The sequence below is a fragment of the Oryzias melastigma genome, linkage group LG1, assembly GCF_002922805.2.
Source record: "Oryzias melastigma strain HK-1 linkage group LG1, ASM292280v2, whole genome shotgun sequence".
NCBI lineage: Eukaryota > Metazoa > Chordata > Actinopteri > Beloniformes > Adrianichthyidae > Oryzias > Oryzias melastigma.
Window position 1 is genome coordinate 15,642,871 of NC_050512.1, and position 19,889 is coordinate 15,662,759.

Sequence of the window (19,889 nt, forward strand, 5' to 3'; positions counted from 1 at the left end):
CTGTCTCACTGCTTCTAAGTCATACACCATGGTTTAAAAATGGATTGCATGCACAATTAATAATTCATCTTCTTCATTGGAAACAAATGATTATTAAATATTAATATCTGTGCTAACACAGTAGGTATCTTTAACTGCCCACATTGAAACTAGTGTCATTGTGTTACACAGAACTAGTTTAGCGTCAATGTTGCCAAATTGGGAAACAAAAATTTAGAAATTCAGTTATTTTGAAAAATTATCTGAATAACTTCAGAAGAAATTTATATCAATATTGTTTATGCAAAAAAAAGACAAATTAGTATTTCCTTAGTCAACATCCTTTTTTACTTTGTTTTTAATGCAAAACAGAAAAAAGTATTTGTGGTTTGTCTCCATTTGGGTTTAGATACTCATGGTGCAATTAGCCTGAGGTTATTTTATTGCCTTGTTGTTGACATATTGCATTATGATTTTATTACCATAAAACATAAACAAAAACTTTTAAAGAAGAGATTGCACAGATGTATTATGTGGCACGTGTTTTTTTTAAGTAATCATACTAAAAAAAAAATGTTTAGAACATTATTTAATCTAAAATATCCTTTTTGGCCTTTTACATGTTACTAATTTAATATTAAAACTGTAACTACACATGTTTGATAGGATTGTATATGAGAAGGCTCTTTTATGTGTGGTATGAAGACAAATTTGAACGTCCTGTGCTATTGTCATCCTAAAAAACAACACATTTTGGTTTTTGAAACTTATCATTTTGTTTGCGCATACTTCTAACTATGCTTTTTATTCCTATACGTCTAACTTTACATTTTGTTACTTACACGTTTATTTCTAAATTTGCAAATGTTTGTTTTGGTGGTAGAGTTTTTCTAAAACTAACAAAGGAGGTTTTTATCTGGGTTTAGTTTGTACATTATTTAACAAATGCGTTTTTCATTTAAAAGAAAAAAAAGGATTGTCATTGTCACTGAATTATGACTCCAAAAAGAAAAAAAAATTGCCTACTTGAAGCTATGATGAGTATTTCCATACAATAGCTTATATTTGTTAAATATATATATTACTAGGAGCTGATGTAATCTTTATGGATATATGTGGGCTGAAGGCACAATAACTTTTAATACTTTTTGTTGTGCTTCTAAAATAAAATGTTTTATAACTGAATGCATGCATTTTCAGATTATTTTTAACAAACCTTTTTGAGGATAGTAACTTCTTGATTTAAAAATGAATTAATCAAAATTTAACTATGAATGTAATCATAATTTATCATAAACTAAAGTACTTTCTCTGGGCTTTTTTTCCCTTTACACAACAAACTCAGTTCTTTGTGTAAGAAATCCTAGTCTAACTTTTTTCTTTCTTTTATTTTGCACATTTGTGCAGTTTAAATAAACATCACTATCAGTTTGTTTCTATAATAGTAAAAAAAAAAAAATCAAAATTACTAATCAAATGGTGAACTTGTAAAATGTAATCACATCAACTGTGTTTTTGCAATGGTACACAGCTCTTGAAAGACAATGCTTTCAGCTGCAAGGTAATTCACATTTTTACTTTGGACTGACGTTCCTCCATGTTGCCAAATTAATCCAACATAGTGTTTTCCTTTCTCTCTGTGTTCATTATTTTTCATTCTATAGCGTATAAAGTGAATTATTGGCTCCACTAACATTGCAGTAATGAAACACTATTGGAGTTTCAATCAAAGTTTCAATCAGCAGAAACTTTTGTTCAGCCATCTGTGTACACAGCTATTGCTCAGCATAGCAAATTCATTAAAACAATTACAGTTACCAAATCAAAGACTATCTAAAGAAGTGACCCTGGGGATCTAATTTTCACAAAAATGGGCTTAAACTAGTTAATTAGCTTGTCTTTAAAAATACCGGGCTATACATTTAACTCTTGTTTTGGAATGGGCTCAATTTGACAATTAAGATGTGAACACATGTTTGTGAATGTATCCCTCCCCCCAAAGTTATTGCAGGCCATAATTGAGGTGCAATTACGGGGATTTATGTTTTGTGAAATACAGAATTATAGTAAAGTCCCTGCTGACTATTGCTCAAGAGCACTTTTAAAGATTATACAAAAAGTCTAACTCTCTTAAGTAAAAAATAAGGAAATTAGGGGTGACCTGATGCTTTTGTGCAACTCTTTAAAATGCCTAACATTGTGAGGATTTAATAACAGCATCAGACAACTGGATTGGTTTTCATAGGTTGAGGTCTTTGCTGTATTATTTTTGTGTTCAATTCTCTATTTGGACTCCTTTGAAGTTTTTGTGAATGTTTTTATTAGTCTGAAGGGTTAAGGCTACTTATTTTGTTGCCCCACTGCTTCTCTTATGCCATCTAACCAATGTTGCTGCTTGTTCTTCATGAGTATAACTTGTTTCAGATGTAAGATATTATTTCATGCCATTTGTCCATTTTCCAGGTCAAACTGATTCAAGTTTAATTAAAGCCAGATGACAGACTTCAAAAAAACTATGCTATGAAGGGCTATTGTACAGACAGCCATGCAGACTCAATAAGAAAAGACATGCTTAATACACATAGAACAATACACACAAACCTTTGGGAATTCATTTTCAACTTCACGCTGAGTAGTTCACTGATCATGACAATTCTCATTACAGTAATGGCAGACAATGAATTGAAAGAGACAGTTTCTTCTTTTAAGGTTTTCTCTGTTTTATGTTTCAACTTGTCCCAATGACATCAGATTGTAAAAATAGACTTGCAAGTCAATTCTCTTTTCAGAGGTTTGCTGTTGAGAAGACATAAATCAGACTAAGTGGAGAATACAGAAAAAAAAAAGGTTTCAATCAAATTAATCTGCTTTGACACATAAAGGGGCAGGAGCTTTGAGGTGTTCAGTGTTTGTGATTTTCTGCAGAGTAAGGGAAATGCATAGTTGAAAGTAGATTGCTCACAAATTCACAAGGATAATACACAATAAGGGAATCGATAACTATCATCATGCCTGATGATAAAAAGGGAGAAAGCAATTATGATTTCTAAAAGTGCATCTCAGTGTAGTTGCATTAGCAAGCCTCCAGTGAGAGCAGCTCTCTGTTCTCTCCCTCTGTCTTTCCGTTCCCAGTGCTTCTTGGCAAGCTCAGTCAGCAGGAATGTGAGGTTGCTTTGTGCTCCTCTTTGCTGGGTTGCTGGGGTGTGAGTGCCTGGTCCCTGGCTGCTTCGAGCTGTTTAGCTTAGGCGAGGACGGGCCGGTCCTCACTGTTCTGCATTACTCCGCAGAGCAATGCATTGGCAATTGTTGTTTCTGTAACACCAAAAGGGAAAAGGAGCCGCTCCCTGGCGCCCCAGAAAGGCATGGCCGCCCCTTCCTGTGTGAGCCGCTGATGGCTACCAGATGGTGGGTGAAGAAAGAGGAGGATGGGTCTTAGAGAATCTTCTAAATACATGATTCTATTTCTCATTTTTACTCACTATTTCTGCATTTTTTTTACTTTAATTTGATATGTATCTCAATTATAAAAAGGCAATCAGTTTTCTCTGTCTGCATCTTTTCTAGAATATGTGGCCTTTAAAACATTTTTTTCTCACACTTGATTGACTTCTATACCCTAAGCCAGCCTCTTTTGCACCTTTGAACTTATTTTTTTCAAAACCCCTGTTTAAGGGTATCATTTTGTAAGTCATTTGTTTTGGTGTCGAGCTAAATAATTTTAGATTTAAATATCCTTTTTGTCATTCATGCTTTTATTATCATCTTATAAGCATTACTGCATGTCTTATGCTGCGTTCACACCGGCTTCTGCAACGTGCATTCAAGCGACCACTTCTAATGAGAAGTCTATGTAAACATGGGCCAATGTGCATTTCGAGTTTCTGTGTAACATACTCTTGCGTTCACACATCGCTACACAAGTTTTTAAGTCTATTTGTGGGCTCTACGTACAAAACATGCGACAATTGAACATGCGTTGAAAGCTAAACCAGGCTTGTGCCCAAGGCCGAATCTGAAATTTTTCCCCTAACCCTACGGCTTTTCCTACCCTACATTAAGCCCTCCAAACTGAGAGTTATGGAAAAATAGCATCTTCAAATTTGAATGTCATTCTCAATGACGTCATCAATAGTTGCCAGTCAGCTACTTTAGCGTGGAGCTGCCAGCTTTCGGAAATATAGAACATTGTTTTCTATAACCTTAAAATAGTCATGCTAAAACAAAAAGTCATTACTTGCATTTAAATGTAAACTCTGCTTCAGAGCACACCCACGTAAAGAAATGTGCATCTCCTCTGCGACGCAGCGCGATGCGGTTCATTCTCGGGACGGAGGGCTCTGGATCCATCTGTCGCGAGAGTTAACCCTCTAAAAGAACTATATTGGGCAAAATTTAGTCTACTCAAAATGACCCTACTATTAGAGGGGTAGGGGAGAGGCTGTAGGGAAAGAATTCGGCCCAAGTCTTTTGTATATCAGAATAGAGTTGTGAAAGAAAAAGCTTGGAGCAAGATTTGCTTCGAGATTTTATACCTAGCCTCTTGCAATTGCAGATACATCAGATAGTATTGGGTAGTGACAGCCCAGTGTGAATACCAGCTTTCAAAAACCTTCGTTTAGGATGTTCTTGAACTCGTGTCACATTCAATCTTAGCTCAGTCTCTAGAAAAATCCTTAGTCATAAATTTATAAACATGCCACTTTAATAGAACAACCTGTTATTATCTTGTTTTAAGGTTGATTTGTAACTTTTGTTTATTTAGCAAAAGATTTGTATATTTATTGAAGCACGTTGAACATTAGCAGTCTCTTGAAACAGGGATAAATTTTGTTTAAAAATGAACTTGAAAAACTTTTTAAAGTTTATAGGGAATAGTAGGCATATAATAAAGGAAGAACTGAGAAAAACTATCGTTGCCAGCAGTCTTGTGACATCCTTCCTCTTTGTGCAGACATTTACTTGCAAAAATCTATTTTCGAGAAGAGGATGTTTTTTTTTAAAATTTCACAAATATTTTTGTGAATTCCTTAGTTGTGAAAGGTACTGACTTTGAAGGTAACTGGACAAGTGTTGTCTGTTGTAAGAAGCGCCTAGCTTAGCCTGAGAACGTATTTTCCCATGGAGATTATGTTGTATTCCCCTGCTTAACTTGACCCATTGGGTGCACTTAGTGACTGAAAGGACCGGATAGTTTGAGTGATTAGGTCTGGTGGTTGCTTTTAAAGGTAGAAGTGCATGCAGTTGTACATGCTCACATTTAACAGTTCACCTGTCTTTTCCCATACACACACGCATAGTTGGCATTCTAGTAATGTGGTGCTGTGTGATATGAGCCTCGCTGCTGTGTCCACAGCCCCTAATATAGCCCACTGCTGTCATGGTACTTTTTACCCCTCTTCACCTGCTCGGTGCCGCGACTGTCAATACATGGGAATGTTTATCCAAGGCTGTTAGTGGGCTGACTCGGACAAGGGGGTTGTTGGAGTGCCGGACTTGCAACTAAATGTGAAATATTGCAGATGACCTGCGTAATTTCCCAGGTTTCTGTGACTCAAACAGGCGGTGAGTAAAACTATTGTTATCAATTGGCCTATTTTTTTTTTTTTACTTTGAATCCCCTAGTTTTTCTTTCTAGTTTTCTAAGAAAGAAACCAACAAAGATGATCTTGTTTACAGGTGAATGGGAATTATATTCAAAAGACTTTAAAGTTCTTTAGACTTACTATTGTTCTGCTCTGTATTCTACAAAGGAAAAACATGAATTCTGTTTGGGTTTTGAGATTTAATGTATTTAGGGGCTGTTGATGATTTCTGTTACGGTGGTGCACCATAACAGAAGTCATCTGTTTCCAAACCACAAAACAAATTTGCCTTGTTGTTTCTCTGGTACATTGTCTATGTGTCACCAAAGCCATGCGACTGCAGAATTCCTTTAGGTTGTGTGTAGAAATAAGGGGAACCCCCATCCCACTGTTAGCCAGAAGAGCTGAACAACATGCAATTTTCTCATTTAAGAAAAGGGTTGACTGGAGTTTTATAATGGATATTGGTAGTTTAGGGTCAATAGCATGTGGTGCAGGAAAATGGATTCTGATGAAGACGAACAGGTTGCTAAATAATAAGCAAACATCTGCCGTGTCCTCTCTGAAATTAGGTCATTTAGACATGAAAGTTAGTAGTTAACTTTTTTGTTGTTAATCTGTAGTTTTATATATTTTTTGTTTTACTGGTGTTGACCTCTTCTCAGTATTTTGCATTTTCTTGTGTGCATAGTCAATTTAGTCTATTTAGATTAAGCTCACAAGCAGGGATGTAACGACTCGGTCAATCCACAATTCGATTCGATTCACAGTTTTGAAGTCACGATTTAGATTTTGTTTTTTCTCAACACAATGAATTAAAGGTATTTTAAGGCCAAGTATGTTTTCTTTTTGCCCCTTACATCAAACTCTCTGTTCTCCTACTAACAGAAATGATTCAATACAAATAAACCCATGACTGTTGTCGCGGTAGATTGGTCAGATATGCAACGAAAACATAACGTTGCAGGGTGAAGAACAAATCTTGGCTTTACTTGAATTTTCGCTAATAGTTGCGATCACAACATCGCGAAATCCTTGATGGACTGACTTGCGTGAAACTATTAAATCCAAAGGAGCTCTGTCAATTTCCCAGGAGGGGGGTGCAGATGAACAGCATGTCGCCTGTCCGTGACACACACAGGTGCAACCCCACTCACAGAGAGTCTGCATGAAGAAATGCAATCTACTGTGGATTTTTCTAACTTTAGGTATAGGCCGAGACAAACCAATTTTAAATTTTTTTTGCATTGATGAATATGTTGACGAGTTTCATTGATTTTTTTTTTTTACCGATTCACGAAGAATCATTACATCCTTACTAACAAGTGAGCACAAGTTCTGCTAAGCAAAGACTAATGTTGTCGAATTGCCTTTAAGAAATGTGTAGATCAACAATAAAGCCAGAAGTCCCTTAAAGTGCCACTCCTATCATCTTTTGATCTATTTAAATGGTGTTGCCAGTGGTATTTTAATTATGTTTATGCAATTTTTGGTAAAATATATATTAAAAAAAAAGCCTTTGTCATTTTCTTGGATAGTTTCTTTAGTTCATTAGTAATTCACCTCTGAGCTGTTGTCGCAGATTAGGCCCAACCCCATTTCCTGTCACCCCTCTGTTTATATGCTCTCTTGCTAGCTTACTACCCCATACAACTCCAACATAGCATTAGCGGTGCTACAAAAATGATGAGGAATATCGAACCCATACAGTTTATGTGAGATTTCAGCGCGGACAAGGAAAGCAAAGACGTACGTGGATTTATTTGTCTATTTGTCTGCCTTAGAATAGAACAGAGCAGGGATTCTTTTTGGCCTGCAGACTGTAGCACTTGCTACACTACAGGCTTTTTCCAATGGTATTTTTTTTTTTACCTGCCTCTAAATCTCTACGATTTAAATAAATACTCATAAATTAAATTTTACTCATAATCTTTTTTTCTGTATATCCCTCATCAAAAGAAAGAGTGGTTCTTTGAGTAGCATGAAGAGAATTGGTGTTGACCATTTTGAATCCAAATATAATGAAGTTTAGGGTTAACTCTGCAAGGTGATACATGTTTACTACACAAATACTGCTAACACTTTTCCTAATGTGGAGAATATAACCTCCACCGTTGCTGAAACTCATTGCTACAATCTTAGATGATGGAAAGCGGCTAAACGCTTAGAGAAAATAGGGTTTTTGCAAACTGAGCTTTGATACGATGCCCTTCGAGTGTTGTTGAAGACCAAGGTTTTCAAGATCGGATCAATTTAATGGAACCAGCCCACAGTATTATGTCATGACCTACTATCACCAGGCATTTAGAAACAGGGTATCAAGTTCTCTGAGAAGAGCTGTGCAAGAAACTACTAGTGTTTTCTGCTGCTTAACAGCCAGTCACAAGACTGCGAGGGCACTTCACGCAACTGAACACAAAACATTTGGCTCAAGCTACTATAAGGTCCAATTGGACCATTTTGTGATTTAAGTGCAGCCTTTGTGGCATTATTATTGTTTTGAAACTGTGATATATATATTTTTTTATAATCACATAAAATAAGAATTTTAAATAAAAAAAATCCAGAATTATTATTTTTCCTGCTAATCGATATGCATTAAAAAAAAATTTCAATTTCTAATTCTTAGAAAGTGTGCTTTAAAACCAAATTCATTAACATTGGTGATTGGAAAAAGAGGCAGCTATTTTGCAAACAAGATTTTTGCAATATGACAAGTAAATAAAAATATTCTTGAGTCAACACAGGTTTAAAATTTAGCTTTTTTAAGTAATTTGTTTTACAGTTGAAATTTAAAAACAAAAAAAAGCATTGATAAGGGCTCTGCTGTTGGTCCTTTTCTGTCCCCGCCACAATAATTGTATTAGAGCTACTGTGGTTCTGCCTCTGTTCCATTTCCAGCCTGAAGCCAGAAAATGGCTGTACACACACACACACACACACACACACACAACAAGAAAATCAGATGCAGCAGAGACCCTTGCTCTTTAAAATGATTCATTTTGAGAGTAACTTGAAGCAGAATCCTCAAGGACCTATTGCCTTTGACCACCTACTTTTTAATGTATTTTTCTGGACCTTCCTCAGGAACTCCAGTTATCTTTTTTTTGTGTGTGTTTTATGCATTCTTTAAAACTGTGAAATTTCTTCTTCACTTCATGTACAGCTTTGAACTTGCCCTTCTGATAACCAGCTAGTAACAGATTTTCAAGGCTGGCACGTTTTCTTTGGCATTTGGAAATATTTATCTATTTATTGGAAAAATACATCAATATGGTAATGTTAGTGAAAGTGAAAAACATTAATCCTAGATTAAAGCTGCTGAAAATTTGATACCTTTTTGCATTCCTACTTTGAGTGTGTGGAGAGAGTTATGCCTGGTTATTTGTTAAATTATTTACCACGTATTTGATGTTTATTGATGAATACACGTCCAAATGACTGCGTATTTAAATTTGAAATGAGCGCTTTCGATGCAGTTCTTAAACGTTTTCTCCTAACCTGTTGCATGCTGAATTTAATTTGACTTCACCACAACTGTGTTCAAGCCTATTGGGACTGAATGGAAAATTGTTTAAGCATTTCTTGTCCACAGTCAAGAAACCGTGTGATCATGTGAACCAAGTCTGCTTTGCCAAAAGAATGTGTTGAATTCTAAGGATGCAGCTTTGACAAGTGCATGTGACTCTGTACAAGAGCTCTGATTGGGCCAGGTTTGAAGAAGCAAAGCCAGATGGGATGAAAATAGGAGCAGGCAGAGAGCATGCAATGAAAAGAAAGACATTCAGATACAAAAGCTGTGCAGAAGCAAAGCATTTAGCATTTTAGCCATCTGCTTATCTAGAACAAAATACTAAAATAATGCAATGCTGTGTAGATGTGATGCATTTGTTTTGAGACTAGCATATTTCTGAAGTCACATGAGCTAGTTTTTATCTTGAGCACAGCTTTTACTACTGATAGCTGTGAGTAGGCTGCCATCTGCACTTGCAGTCCTCAGAGTGAGCTGACTGAATAGAGCTCTGTATGAAAACGGGTCATTTAGAACATTGAGTCTGGGAATTGTTTTCATCAGCAGTTCTCATAGGTTATACAATGTGAAATCATATTTTTGTTGGCGGAGCGTTCGTTAGGCTTAAACTTAAAGACAGCCCTCTACCATTTCCACAAAAGCATCTGATTTCTTTTGATGGAGCATTGAGGAAGACCATTGCAAGTTTGTTGTTCCCTCTATAACATTAAAGTGGTAGATTTTTTTTGCGTAGACCTTCTTATGTAGAGGTTGGATGATATTTTTTTTACAAGCCGTTTTACGTCAGCAACAGAACAAAAAACATAAGGACTGCCTTGGTGCACATGTTAGTTTCAGTTTCATTTCCCTCTCACTGCTCTATATCTAATAGGTATTGGTATCTTTTGCAATTTGGAGTGTCTATTTACATCCTGTAGGAGCAATAATCATTGGTTACAAGGTGAGTCTGTAGTGGCATTTATAGTAAAATTAGTTCTTCCTTTGTTTGTGTTTCAGCTTTTCACGTTCTTCAATGTTTTAAGTATAATTTTTGCTCTTTACCAGTCCCAAACTTTCCGCCTACTTACAACCAAAAACATTTTCTTTCTGCCACATACTGCAGGATTGACAGTTCTGACGGCCTCTTCAGAAACTAGGCTACTTCCTTTTCCAAAGCAACTCCGTCAGCAGTGCTTGGGGAAGCAGTGCACGCAACTTTTCTTTTTTTGAGATAGAGGGAACAATGGGACAAGACTGAAGCCATTGAAAGTTAATAGGAAGCGTGACCAAAAAATGCTCAGAAGTCAGGATTACAATCATCTGAGAGAGCATTGTCTTATGCACGATGAGGTGGCAGTTTCACCTTCAGAGTTGAACAGTGTGCAGCCTTCATACAACATTGACAAGTCAAATCCAGTTGTCTTACCTACAATGCAATAGGAACAAGACTAAAATACAATTGTCACATGGCAAGTTAACAGCAGTCCTTTTCTTTTACCTACAACAGCAATGCCTGACTAAGTTAAGACCTTAACTAACCAATGTTTTCTAACCTTTTCACTGCAAGAGCTATGCTGGGAATTGTCATTACATCATGTTTAGATTATGAGTCATAAAGATTTCACAAGATATTCTTCTGAAAAAATACTCTGCTACTTGGGAATAAAATACATTTTGTAGCCCTTAGGACCATAATAAAGTAAACTATTAAAATGGCTCTTTATTATTTATGATTATGGTCACACATGCCAATATGTCACAGTGTGGTAACCTAAATGTGGTGACAGGTGGGCAGCAAGGCGATAATTGACTGATGGGAAGATCTCCAAGGTTCCCAAAATTGTCTAAGGACCAACCAATTTCAGACTACCACCCTCCAGCCACGCCACTGTCCCCATGCTGCATCATCCAGTTAGAGCTGCTGCTGGCCGGCGAACTGGCTGCCACCACCCTGTGGGCACCCGGTGGTTGCCCAATTTCATAAAAGACGTCATTCCTGCCTGACTGATGGCCACCAGACCAAAAAATCCAGTAGTGGTAGCTAAATTTGAAGATTCTTCAAATGCTTTCCCATTGCGCAGAGTCAGTTGTTTATGTGACCGTAGCATAAGTTGTGGCAGTTTTGATATTTGCTCATTTTAATATTACCTAGGTAGTTTCCTAATTTGTGTGTCTTAATCTACATTGATCATAATCAACCACATTGAAAATTAGTCATTATTCTTTCATATAGAGATCGGATTTTTTGTTGAGATTACTAATTTAGAGGAAGTATTTGTAAGAAGAAAGTTCTGAATTGATTACTGCTAATTTATTTCCTACTCTTCAAATTTTACGGACATGTAATGCATAAAAAATGTGCCACCATGAAAACAGTTTACATGTGACAGAAAAACAATATGGAAATCCCCAAATTTAAAAATATACAATATTTGCAACTGTTGTGTGGATCTTAACGTAACATATATGGGTGGGGGCGGATCTAGCACTGTTAAGACTGCTGCTGGTGATGCGTGAAATTCGACAAGTTAAGGGAAGCGTAGTGGTGTGGAGAAACTCAAGAGTGCACATTCCACACATTGCCTCTAAAGTACGTGTTCTCATTGTGCATACCTGCTTTCATCTGAAAGTGAAGCAGTATCAGAATGTAACAACGGGGAGTGAAGGTGTGTGTAGTAGTTTCAGCGGACTGCTTTAAAAAGGAGGTGTGTCTTTGGCTTTCCTAAGAAACAAGCCTCGGCATGCCGGATCCTCAGCTCTCGCAACAAAACAATAAACATGGACTCTGCAAAGCTAAAAAAGAAAAGAGCTTGTTGCACTTTTGAATGAAAGAAATGATAAACTGTCATTCATGCAGGCATCCTTGTTATTTTACACAACTTGTGCAAATTTCTAACAAGTAATAGGACATGTACTTTTGTTTTCTTTCTTTCAGGCAGTTTTTTATTTCGTTTTTCAACTACTGTAACCCAATCTCACACAACTAGCAATGCTTTAGTACTATCAGGCTGTGTTCTTATCTCCCATTCAGCCTCGGAAGCCATTTCCTTGTGGGCAGTCTTGAAAGAGAGAGCTGCTAATCACATTATGTCTAAGGTAACATCTTACTGGTCATTTAATGAGATTTAGAAAAGTTTTCATCCTAGAGATTGAATTAGGTTGGTGATGTCAACTTCATGGGGTTAGATTTGCTCTTCGTAGAGAGGGGGAAGAACATATTCTTGTTGTATTTTCTTAAACATTAATATTGTGAACAGAATTAATATAAGTTGCAGCAATATTTTTAGTTGAATGTATGGTATATGACAGATTTAAAGCTTCTAGTTGGCTAATTGCTCAGATTTGACAGTGCATGCACCCACATTCACCCACTCGCCTGACCATGAAGTCGTTCATCTTACTATGCTGCAATCCCCCTTACAGCAGAAGCCACCACTAGTCTCTTTCAGCTACAATTCTTTTACTTTGAACTGATTTAGCCATTTATAGTTTACTAAGGCTTTCTTAACTTATGAAATAATCCCCAAAGCGGAAAAAAAAGAAAAACATTGCTAACCGTCACCACAGTTAGTCTTTAGTGTTTTATATGGACATATTCACACTGACTTGAGTATGTGCAGGAGTGAATAAAAAGCCAAGCTGAAAACACAGAGTGGGACGGTTCACTTTCAGGCATGTGGACACCACTTTTTAAGTGCTGGAAGATATTTTTGGTTCTACCCACCCATCTAGAGCCGGCCACTTGTAGGTGTTCTTTATTGTAGAGGCAGCGTGTGTTGGGGGTTGCGGTGGGCATTTGTTGCCAGGGAGGTGATTTGTTATTTTCACCCCATTGTGTCTACTTCCTGTGGGTCATGGGTTATTGGAGCTGGGTGTTGCAGACTTTACAGATTGAGAAGAGGGGAGGGAAGTCAGCAGGATAGGCAGGAAAGTGGTCAGACCTAACTCGACAACAGTGGCTGATCAGCAACTTGCTGCATTTTTATCTGAGCGTAGCTTGGACTCTTCAGAACCAGGTAAATGAAAATAAACTGCATTTTTAAACTAATTTATCATTCGTAATCTTTCTACATGTTTCTACTGTTATCTCTTGCTGATTTTGAGTTTGGAATCTCAGATAAATTTGCAGAGCCAAGCATACGCAACAGGAATGACCTTGGCTTCAGCGCCTATTTTAAAAAATACCTTTCATTTCAGGAGTGATTCTTAAGGTTACAAGTAATGTTTGTGCAGGTACTACTATAAAGGATGTAACTTTGCATTATACTAAATGCATTACTATAGTGTTTGAAGCATATGTTGTAGGTCTTTTGTCTTACTTTGCAACAATGAAACATCTTGCCCCTGAAAACATACCAAAATACTTTTATTTTTACTGATTCTTCCTCTTCATATATTTAGCAAATTGATCCTTCTTGCTTATTATTAACAAATTCGGTCCTCCCCTTTTTGATGTTACTATGCGAACGCGATTCCTTGTGTGTGCAATGTTCTCTCCAAAGTTTGCACTAGGCAAACTTCGAAACTGAACCGTGACAATAGGACGCAAAACAGGAAACCTTTTTGCCCAGAATGTGTGTTGGGAACAGATGACCACGAAGATAAATCCTTAACCAAGTGGAAATTTCTATTAATTTACTTTTTTGTGCGTTTTCACTTTGTTTTTGTGCTTTTTTTAAAGCCAGAAGTATCTCAAAGTACTTGGGGAAAAGGCAGTTGGTGAAGGTATGATGAAAAACTAGTGGTTAAACAGCTGAAGAGTTTCCATCATTATAGGTAACTACTGACGCTTCTGTGCTTCCTCAGTCATACACAATGTAACGGTGTGTTAATATTTAAACCTGCTCACTCTTTGTTAATGCTTCACACTTTGGGTACAGTTTAAATCTGTCGGAAAGTGGTGTAGTAAGTTTGGGAGTATCCACTCGACTCCACTACTTTGCAGAAGGACTTAAGAGTTTATTTTTAATCTTTATATTTTTCCCGCCATCTGAGTCTGTTGTCTTGCTTGTTTTCATTACCTGAAAAACTGTGTATTCTTCTCCTGAAAGAGAACTTTTCAAAAGTACAGCCTGACTGAAAACAAGAACCACATCATCTCTAAGCCTTTTATTTTATCTTTCTTTTTGATTTACAAAGAAAGCTCTGAAATCCAGCATAGCTTGATTTTGTTGGTGCTTGTGTGCACTGTTTACAGAGGTAGCAGTGGGAATAGCAAGGTCTAAGTTGTTTAAAAAGTTACTAGATTTTTAAGGTTGAGAATTTTACAGCCGCACATGAATAGAAAGTGAATGCGGAATGGAATAATATGAGTTTAAACATTGAATAAAAGAAGGATGCAAACCAATGTTTTTTTTAACCATACATAATGGAGTATTTTAATTCTAAAGGAAGTGGGTGATCATTCACATAAGGATACTGTCTCAACTCTGTGGAGTCTTAGAGGGAACATTTTATGTAAACACAGCTGCTGAAAGTTGGTGTTTGGTAATTCTGCAGCTTTGAAGCATTTAAAAACTCCTGTTAGCAAAAGTGGGCTCACACTTGGGTGTCTTTACAATACATAACAGATGTCTGTAACCAATTTATTTCTAGAAAGGTCTGAATGGATGCATGTTACGATAATAGTAATGTCTTAGCTCCATCAAATGTTTGTCTTTTCTTGTTTGTTTTAGATTCTTTTTCTGGCACGAGGAAACATGTATGCTTGTATAGCCTCTCTTGTTTTCACTGTTTCACGAGCGTCTACAGAGCAGTGTTAGACTGTTTGTTTGGCATGCAATAGTAGTACAATATTGCTGTTTGTAATTTAGCAATTATGTGGTGTTAATCTGTATCATTAGAATGAGTTTACCCTTTTAAAGCATTTTGACAAAATCTAAAGTATTTTTAAGAAATGTGCTTTTTTTCAAACATTTTGTAGTCTCAGTACTGGATTAATTTCCCAAAAATCTGATGCTTCCTGACTCTTATCAACTTTTTATCTGAATTATTTTCTAGTTTTACGCCTGTCCATGTGAAAATGAAACGGTGGATAAAAGTCATGTGAGACGGCAGAGTAGCATTCCTCACTCAATGTTTATTTTGCAGATAGATTATTTGTCACAATAGCAAAGCTAATGTGATACGACTGTCGGTGCTTCCATTTTTACAAAGAATAGACCAGTGGAGGTTTTAAAAATTGTTGCACATTTAAAAGTTTTGTCAGTAGGTCAGAAAATGAAGCCAGGGTGGGATTGCATAAATTTGCTTCCTCCCACCCCCTTTCAAGCAATTTATAATTTGATGCCTAGTTATCTTATGTTGAACAGATCTTTGTACAGATGTAAACCTCTTTTGATTGCATTTCATATGCATTCTTGCTTGATTGCTTGAAATAAACCATTTCAATTCCATTCAGCTACCATGTAGAAGCACAATGTCCTTATGATCCATTTTTTTTGCATATTTCTAAAAACTTCTAACCCAAAAGACACAAGGGAACCATGTCTTTCTGACCTCTGGTTTTAAACTCACTCCAACAATATTTTTTTCTTTTGTGAAATCATTCCCAGTGGTCTTTTAATTATGAACATGCAGTTTTTAGCCAAAGTCAATAAAGCCTGCGTCTTAGGCCCTCTCATATCCATATCAGTTGTTGTGTCACAAACCTGAGCTTTTTCAAGCATCTGGTTTTCATCCGGTTTCAAGATTTGAACAAAAAAATACTTAGAAACAGAGTTCTAATCTTTAATTATTTTATATATGTCCTGCAGTATGGAGAAAATGTTACAAGAACATGTTAAAACACCGAAAGCGCAATTTTTTTTTTTGCTTGTTTCTGCTTATTTGAAATGAAACACATAGTCTGTCATTGATCAAGCTAACAGTGACTGAATCCCTCCCTTGGTTTCTAACTCACGCAATATACACAAGAAAATAAAAAAATAGCTACTCTCTGCTAGTGCTATTGTGTAACCAGTTGTGGACACTGGTTAAGTTTATAACATTTGAAAACATTTTATAAGAAAGAAAGGCTAATATCGTAATAAGTTAACAAATATAGTCAATTAAAAAAAGGTTGGCTAGTCTTCTAAGTCCAAGATGAATAGCTATAAAAGATGAGCAAATTCTCAACAGTGTTCATTCTTGATGGGATTTAGGAGTTCTGTTAGATAAGTGTAAATTATTGCATTGCTACATAGGTGACGGAACTGTTTGCATTTAGTGCATTAAGAGTAAAAGAATTCTGGATCTTAAGCTTGGTTTCCTTTTTAAATGGACTGAGATTTGAGGTTCCCACAGATGTTTCTGACCTGTGTGGGAAGATGGGATGCTTGCATAAAAAGAGTTTTGTGTTGTGAGTCAGATTTGCTCTTTTCCTTTCAGAAACAAAAAAGTTTTTGATTGGAAGCTAGGCTTCACTGTGGACAGATTCAATTTCAAAATGGCTTTGAAGAAATGCATTTTTTATTTCAACTACACAAATCAATTTCTGTTGCAATTGTTGTTTTTTTTCTGTGTTCCTTCTATTAGGTAGGCAGAGGTTCTGTTTATGTTCATACCAGTGTTGTGCTGCGGGTTCCAGCATTAGCACAGGCTCAGATTCTTCACCTTCCTGAAGTGCCTCACATCTGTGCACCTTCATGCACCTCTGCTTGTAACTGGTAGAGATTCCTTTCTCCCTTTTCAACAGCCGACACTGCTCTTGATGTGACAGAACAATATCTAATAAATATTGTTTTTTGGGATATCAGCCAGTTTCATTAGCAGGATTGTACATTGATGATAATGATGATGAAGCCACCAACTCTTCATTTTAGCTGCCGCTTCCTTAAATCTCTACTTGTTGCTGAACTGTGCGTACTGGTGATGCTGTGTTTTAAAACTGGCTTTGATGAAAGCTTTCTTGTATTGTTTCGACAGTGTGACGTTCTGATCCTGCTGTGTAAACAACCTTTCCACTTCCCAACCAATGTTTTCTTTTATTTAAACTGGAGAAAAAGTACATTTTCTGTGATAATGCTTCCTCGTTTTATATTTCTTGCTAGTTCCACATTGTTATTTCAACAAAAATGAATGCATAGCACATTGTTTTAGTCTCTTTAATCTTATACTCTGTATTACTTTTCAATAATAAGCATTTTATTGGATAAACTAGTAGAGAGATAATCTGAAAATCAGTCAGTGAAGAGGCTGATTATTTTCTGTCGTATTCTCTTCTGTGTAGTATTTTTGTAAATTTCTAAAGCTTAAAGTGTAACATTAACATAACATTAACAGCATATATAATGCATCATTCAGTAAGTCAGCGAAACTAAATGTGCACCACTTGCAGAAGTTAATCCATTTGGATAACTTATAAAAGCACTTAATTATTGTTTATACTATTTGCAAATAATTACAGACAGACGCTACTTTTGGTGGGTGTTTTGTTATGAATGTCTGACTTAGCCTAGTGACAATTGTTGGCTGCATAATATTAGTAAAAGCATGTGCTATATAAAGTGGCTTAACTGTGTTCTAACAATATGACAAAAACCTCAATATGTTGTTAATATTTGTTTGAATTGACCTCGTTGTTTGCATTGATTTAGTTAATTATCTGTACGGTCACATTTCATGTGTCATAACTTCAGTTTGCAGGGAATCCTGTATTGGTAATAAACCAGCAGTAATATCCTAAAATCCTTCTAATCTTGATTCACGTCTTCTAAGAAGGAAGTGGTCAACAATGATTTACCGTTATTGTAAAATTTTCCTCTAGTTTGACACATTCCAATGGTTACCAGTTACCATCTTCTAATAGTGAATTATGTTAAAATGCACAAAAAAGGACACAAACTATCCTTGTCCCACCCCTTGGGGTATGGCTGTTGCTGTTCTCAGAAGGTCTGAGGCAACCTGATTACACCAAACAGGAAGTAAAAAAAGGGGAGAGGTCACAAAATGCAGATCTTTTAAAAAACTGCCTAACTTGATAAAGTTATAAGGCGCAAACAAAAACAAGAGCACACTACGTACACTCTGGAACTTGAAGAATGAGGGACACTCAGTGAAAAGCTCTATTATGGGCATTCAACCCACATGGTAGGTTTGCTTTTTTTATAAATATTTGAACATTTTCTTCTGGTTAATTAATTAATTAATGTGATACTTGTATAGTTTTTTTCAAAATTTTGACTTGCATTTTACATCAAATTATTTTAGATGATTGCTGGTATTGTATTAAAAGGTTTAAAGACGTTTTAGATTGGATGATAAACTTGTATGTGCTTTGGAGATCAGTTTTTGAAGCTGAATACATAAATGAACTTAGCGAAAATAAAATTTGTGATAACAGTGTTGATGTTTTTTAGGTTTTAAAAGTTATACTTTAAATTATTTTGTTTTCACTGCATCACAAAGTGAGATTAAATAATTGACAATATTAATGGAGTAAATTGAGGTTTTCTGATCTGCCTTGAAAGTAATTTACTCTAATGGTAAAATGGAGGGAATTTAATAATAAAAACTAACATATTGCAGTGATTTAATTGTTATTCCGTTAGTTTAAATGATCTGTATTGGTAGTAACTTACAAGACTTATCAGAGAAAATACAAATTTGTGATTGTAGGCTTTTAAAATCTACATCATCAACATCAGATGGTTAAAATAATGTGAAATTGCCTCTCATGAAAAAGCTGGCAAGAAACCTGTTGGCAACACAGTTGTAAAATAGCTTTCAATAAACATCTGCAGTGCAGCCTTGAATTGGATCAGAACAACATTTTTGTTGTTGTAAATAAATAATTTTTAATGTCATTCGCATTCAGCAGTGTTACAGATGATTTCTTTTTGCATGGGTCATGATGGAGGGTCAAAACCATCCAGCAACAAGGTTTTTTTTTTTTTTTAAACATGCTCTTCGCCTGTCGTCACATTTTCTTCCTCCCTTTGTGCGCTTTACTGATCCAGTATTTGCATTAAATTCTTAGTGAGATGGTCTTTTCACACCATTTTCTGTATTCTGTTATCAAAGGAAGTCATGATTGGCATCTCCTGTCACTGTTGTGCAAAACATCGGTAAATATGACAGATGTTATTTGCATATCTTCCTCTCCACCACAAATACAAATGGAGCTGTAGGTAATCCAAAATAGTTTGCATATACTATCTGACATTAATTTTAATCCAAAAATCAAATTATGAAACACTTATGGGAGATAGATTTGCACTTTTCACCAAAATTTGAAGACTCGTTTTAGAGAACCATAAAAGCACAGACACGGAGGGGGTCTAGTATTGCTGCTGTACTTGGTGTATTTATTGCTAGCCTTCTGTATAGGTTGCATGGTGGTGGTTAGCAATCACATCTCACAGTGAGAAGGCTCTGATTTAACTCTCAGCTGGGTTTTTTCTGTGTGTAGTTTGCATGTTCTCCCTGTGCAAATGTGGGTTTTCTCCTGGCACTCAAGCTTCTCTCCACAGTCATTATGCATATTTCGTAGGGCCAGGTTGTTTTTGTAAATGAGTATTGGTTCTTAAGTGACTTATCTGGTTAAATAAATGCTAAATACATAAAAAAATATATATAGTAAAAAAAGTGGTTTATATGATCATTTTGATTATCCATATGTAAGGAGGATGTAAATACTATCAATTAGTTGTAGGTTAAAGTCTAAAACTAGTTTATAAGGCTGTGCATCACAGAAAGACAAATAAAAAATATTTTCCCCAGAATTTTTCTTACACAATTTATTAGCAAAGTTTGTTATCACCAGGATTGAGACAAAGCAGCTTTAAGATGATTCAGGATGGAATTTTTTGTAAGCTGTACTCCCTCCTCAACTTTTT

General features: G+C 36.0%; 1 protein-coding gene across 8 annotated transcripts in view; it reads left to right on the top strand.

The window, feature by feature from the left end:
* Positions 1-19,889, top strand: part of gab1 (GRB2-associated binding protein 1) — a 47,463-nt gene that overhangs the window by 4,358 nt on the left and 23,216 nt on the right. Inside the window, exon 1 of one of the 8 annotated variants that reach the window (XM_024259327.2) lies at positions 5,177-5,541. The exons of 6 other annotated variants lie outside the window; for them this stretch is intronic. Coding sequence is in view for 1 of the 2 variants with exons in the window: in XM_036212278.1 (XP_036068171.1) it covers positions 18,139-18,141 (3 nt within the window). In the remaining variant the exon portion in view is untranslated. Of the gene's footprint in view, positions 1-5,176; positions 5,542-18,024; positions 18,142-19,889 lie in introns of those variants that run through there. One more of the 8 variants, XM_036212278.1, reaches the window with a different exon arrangement.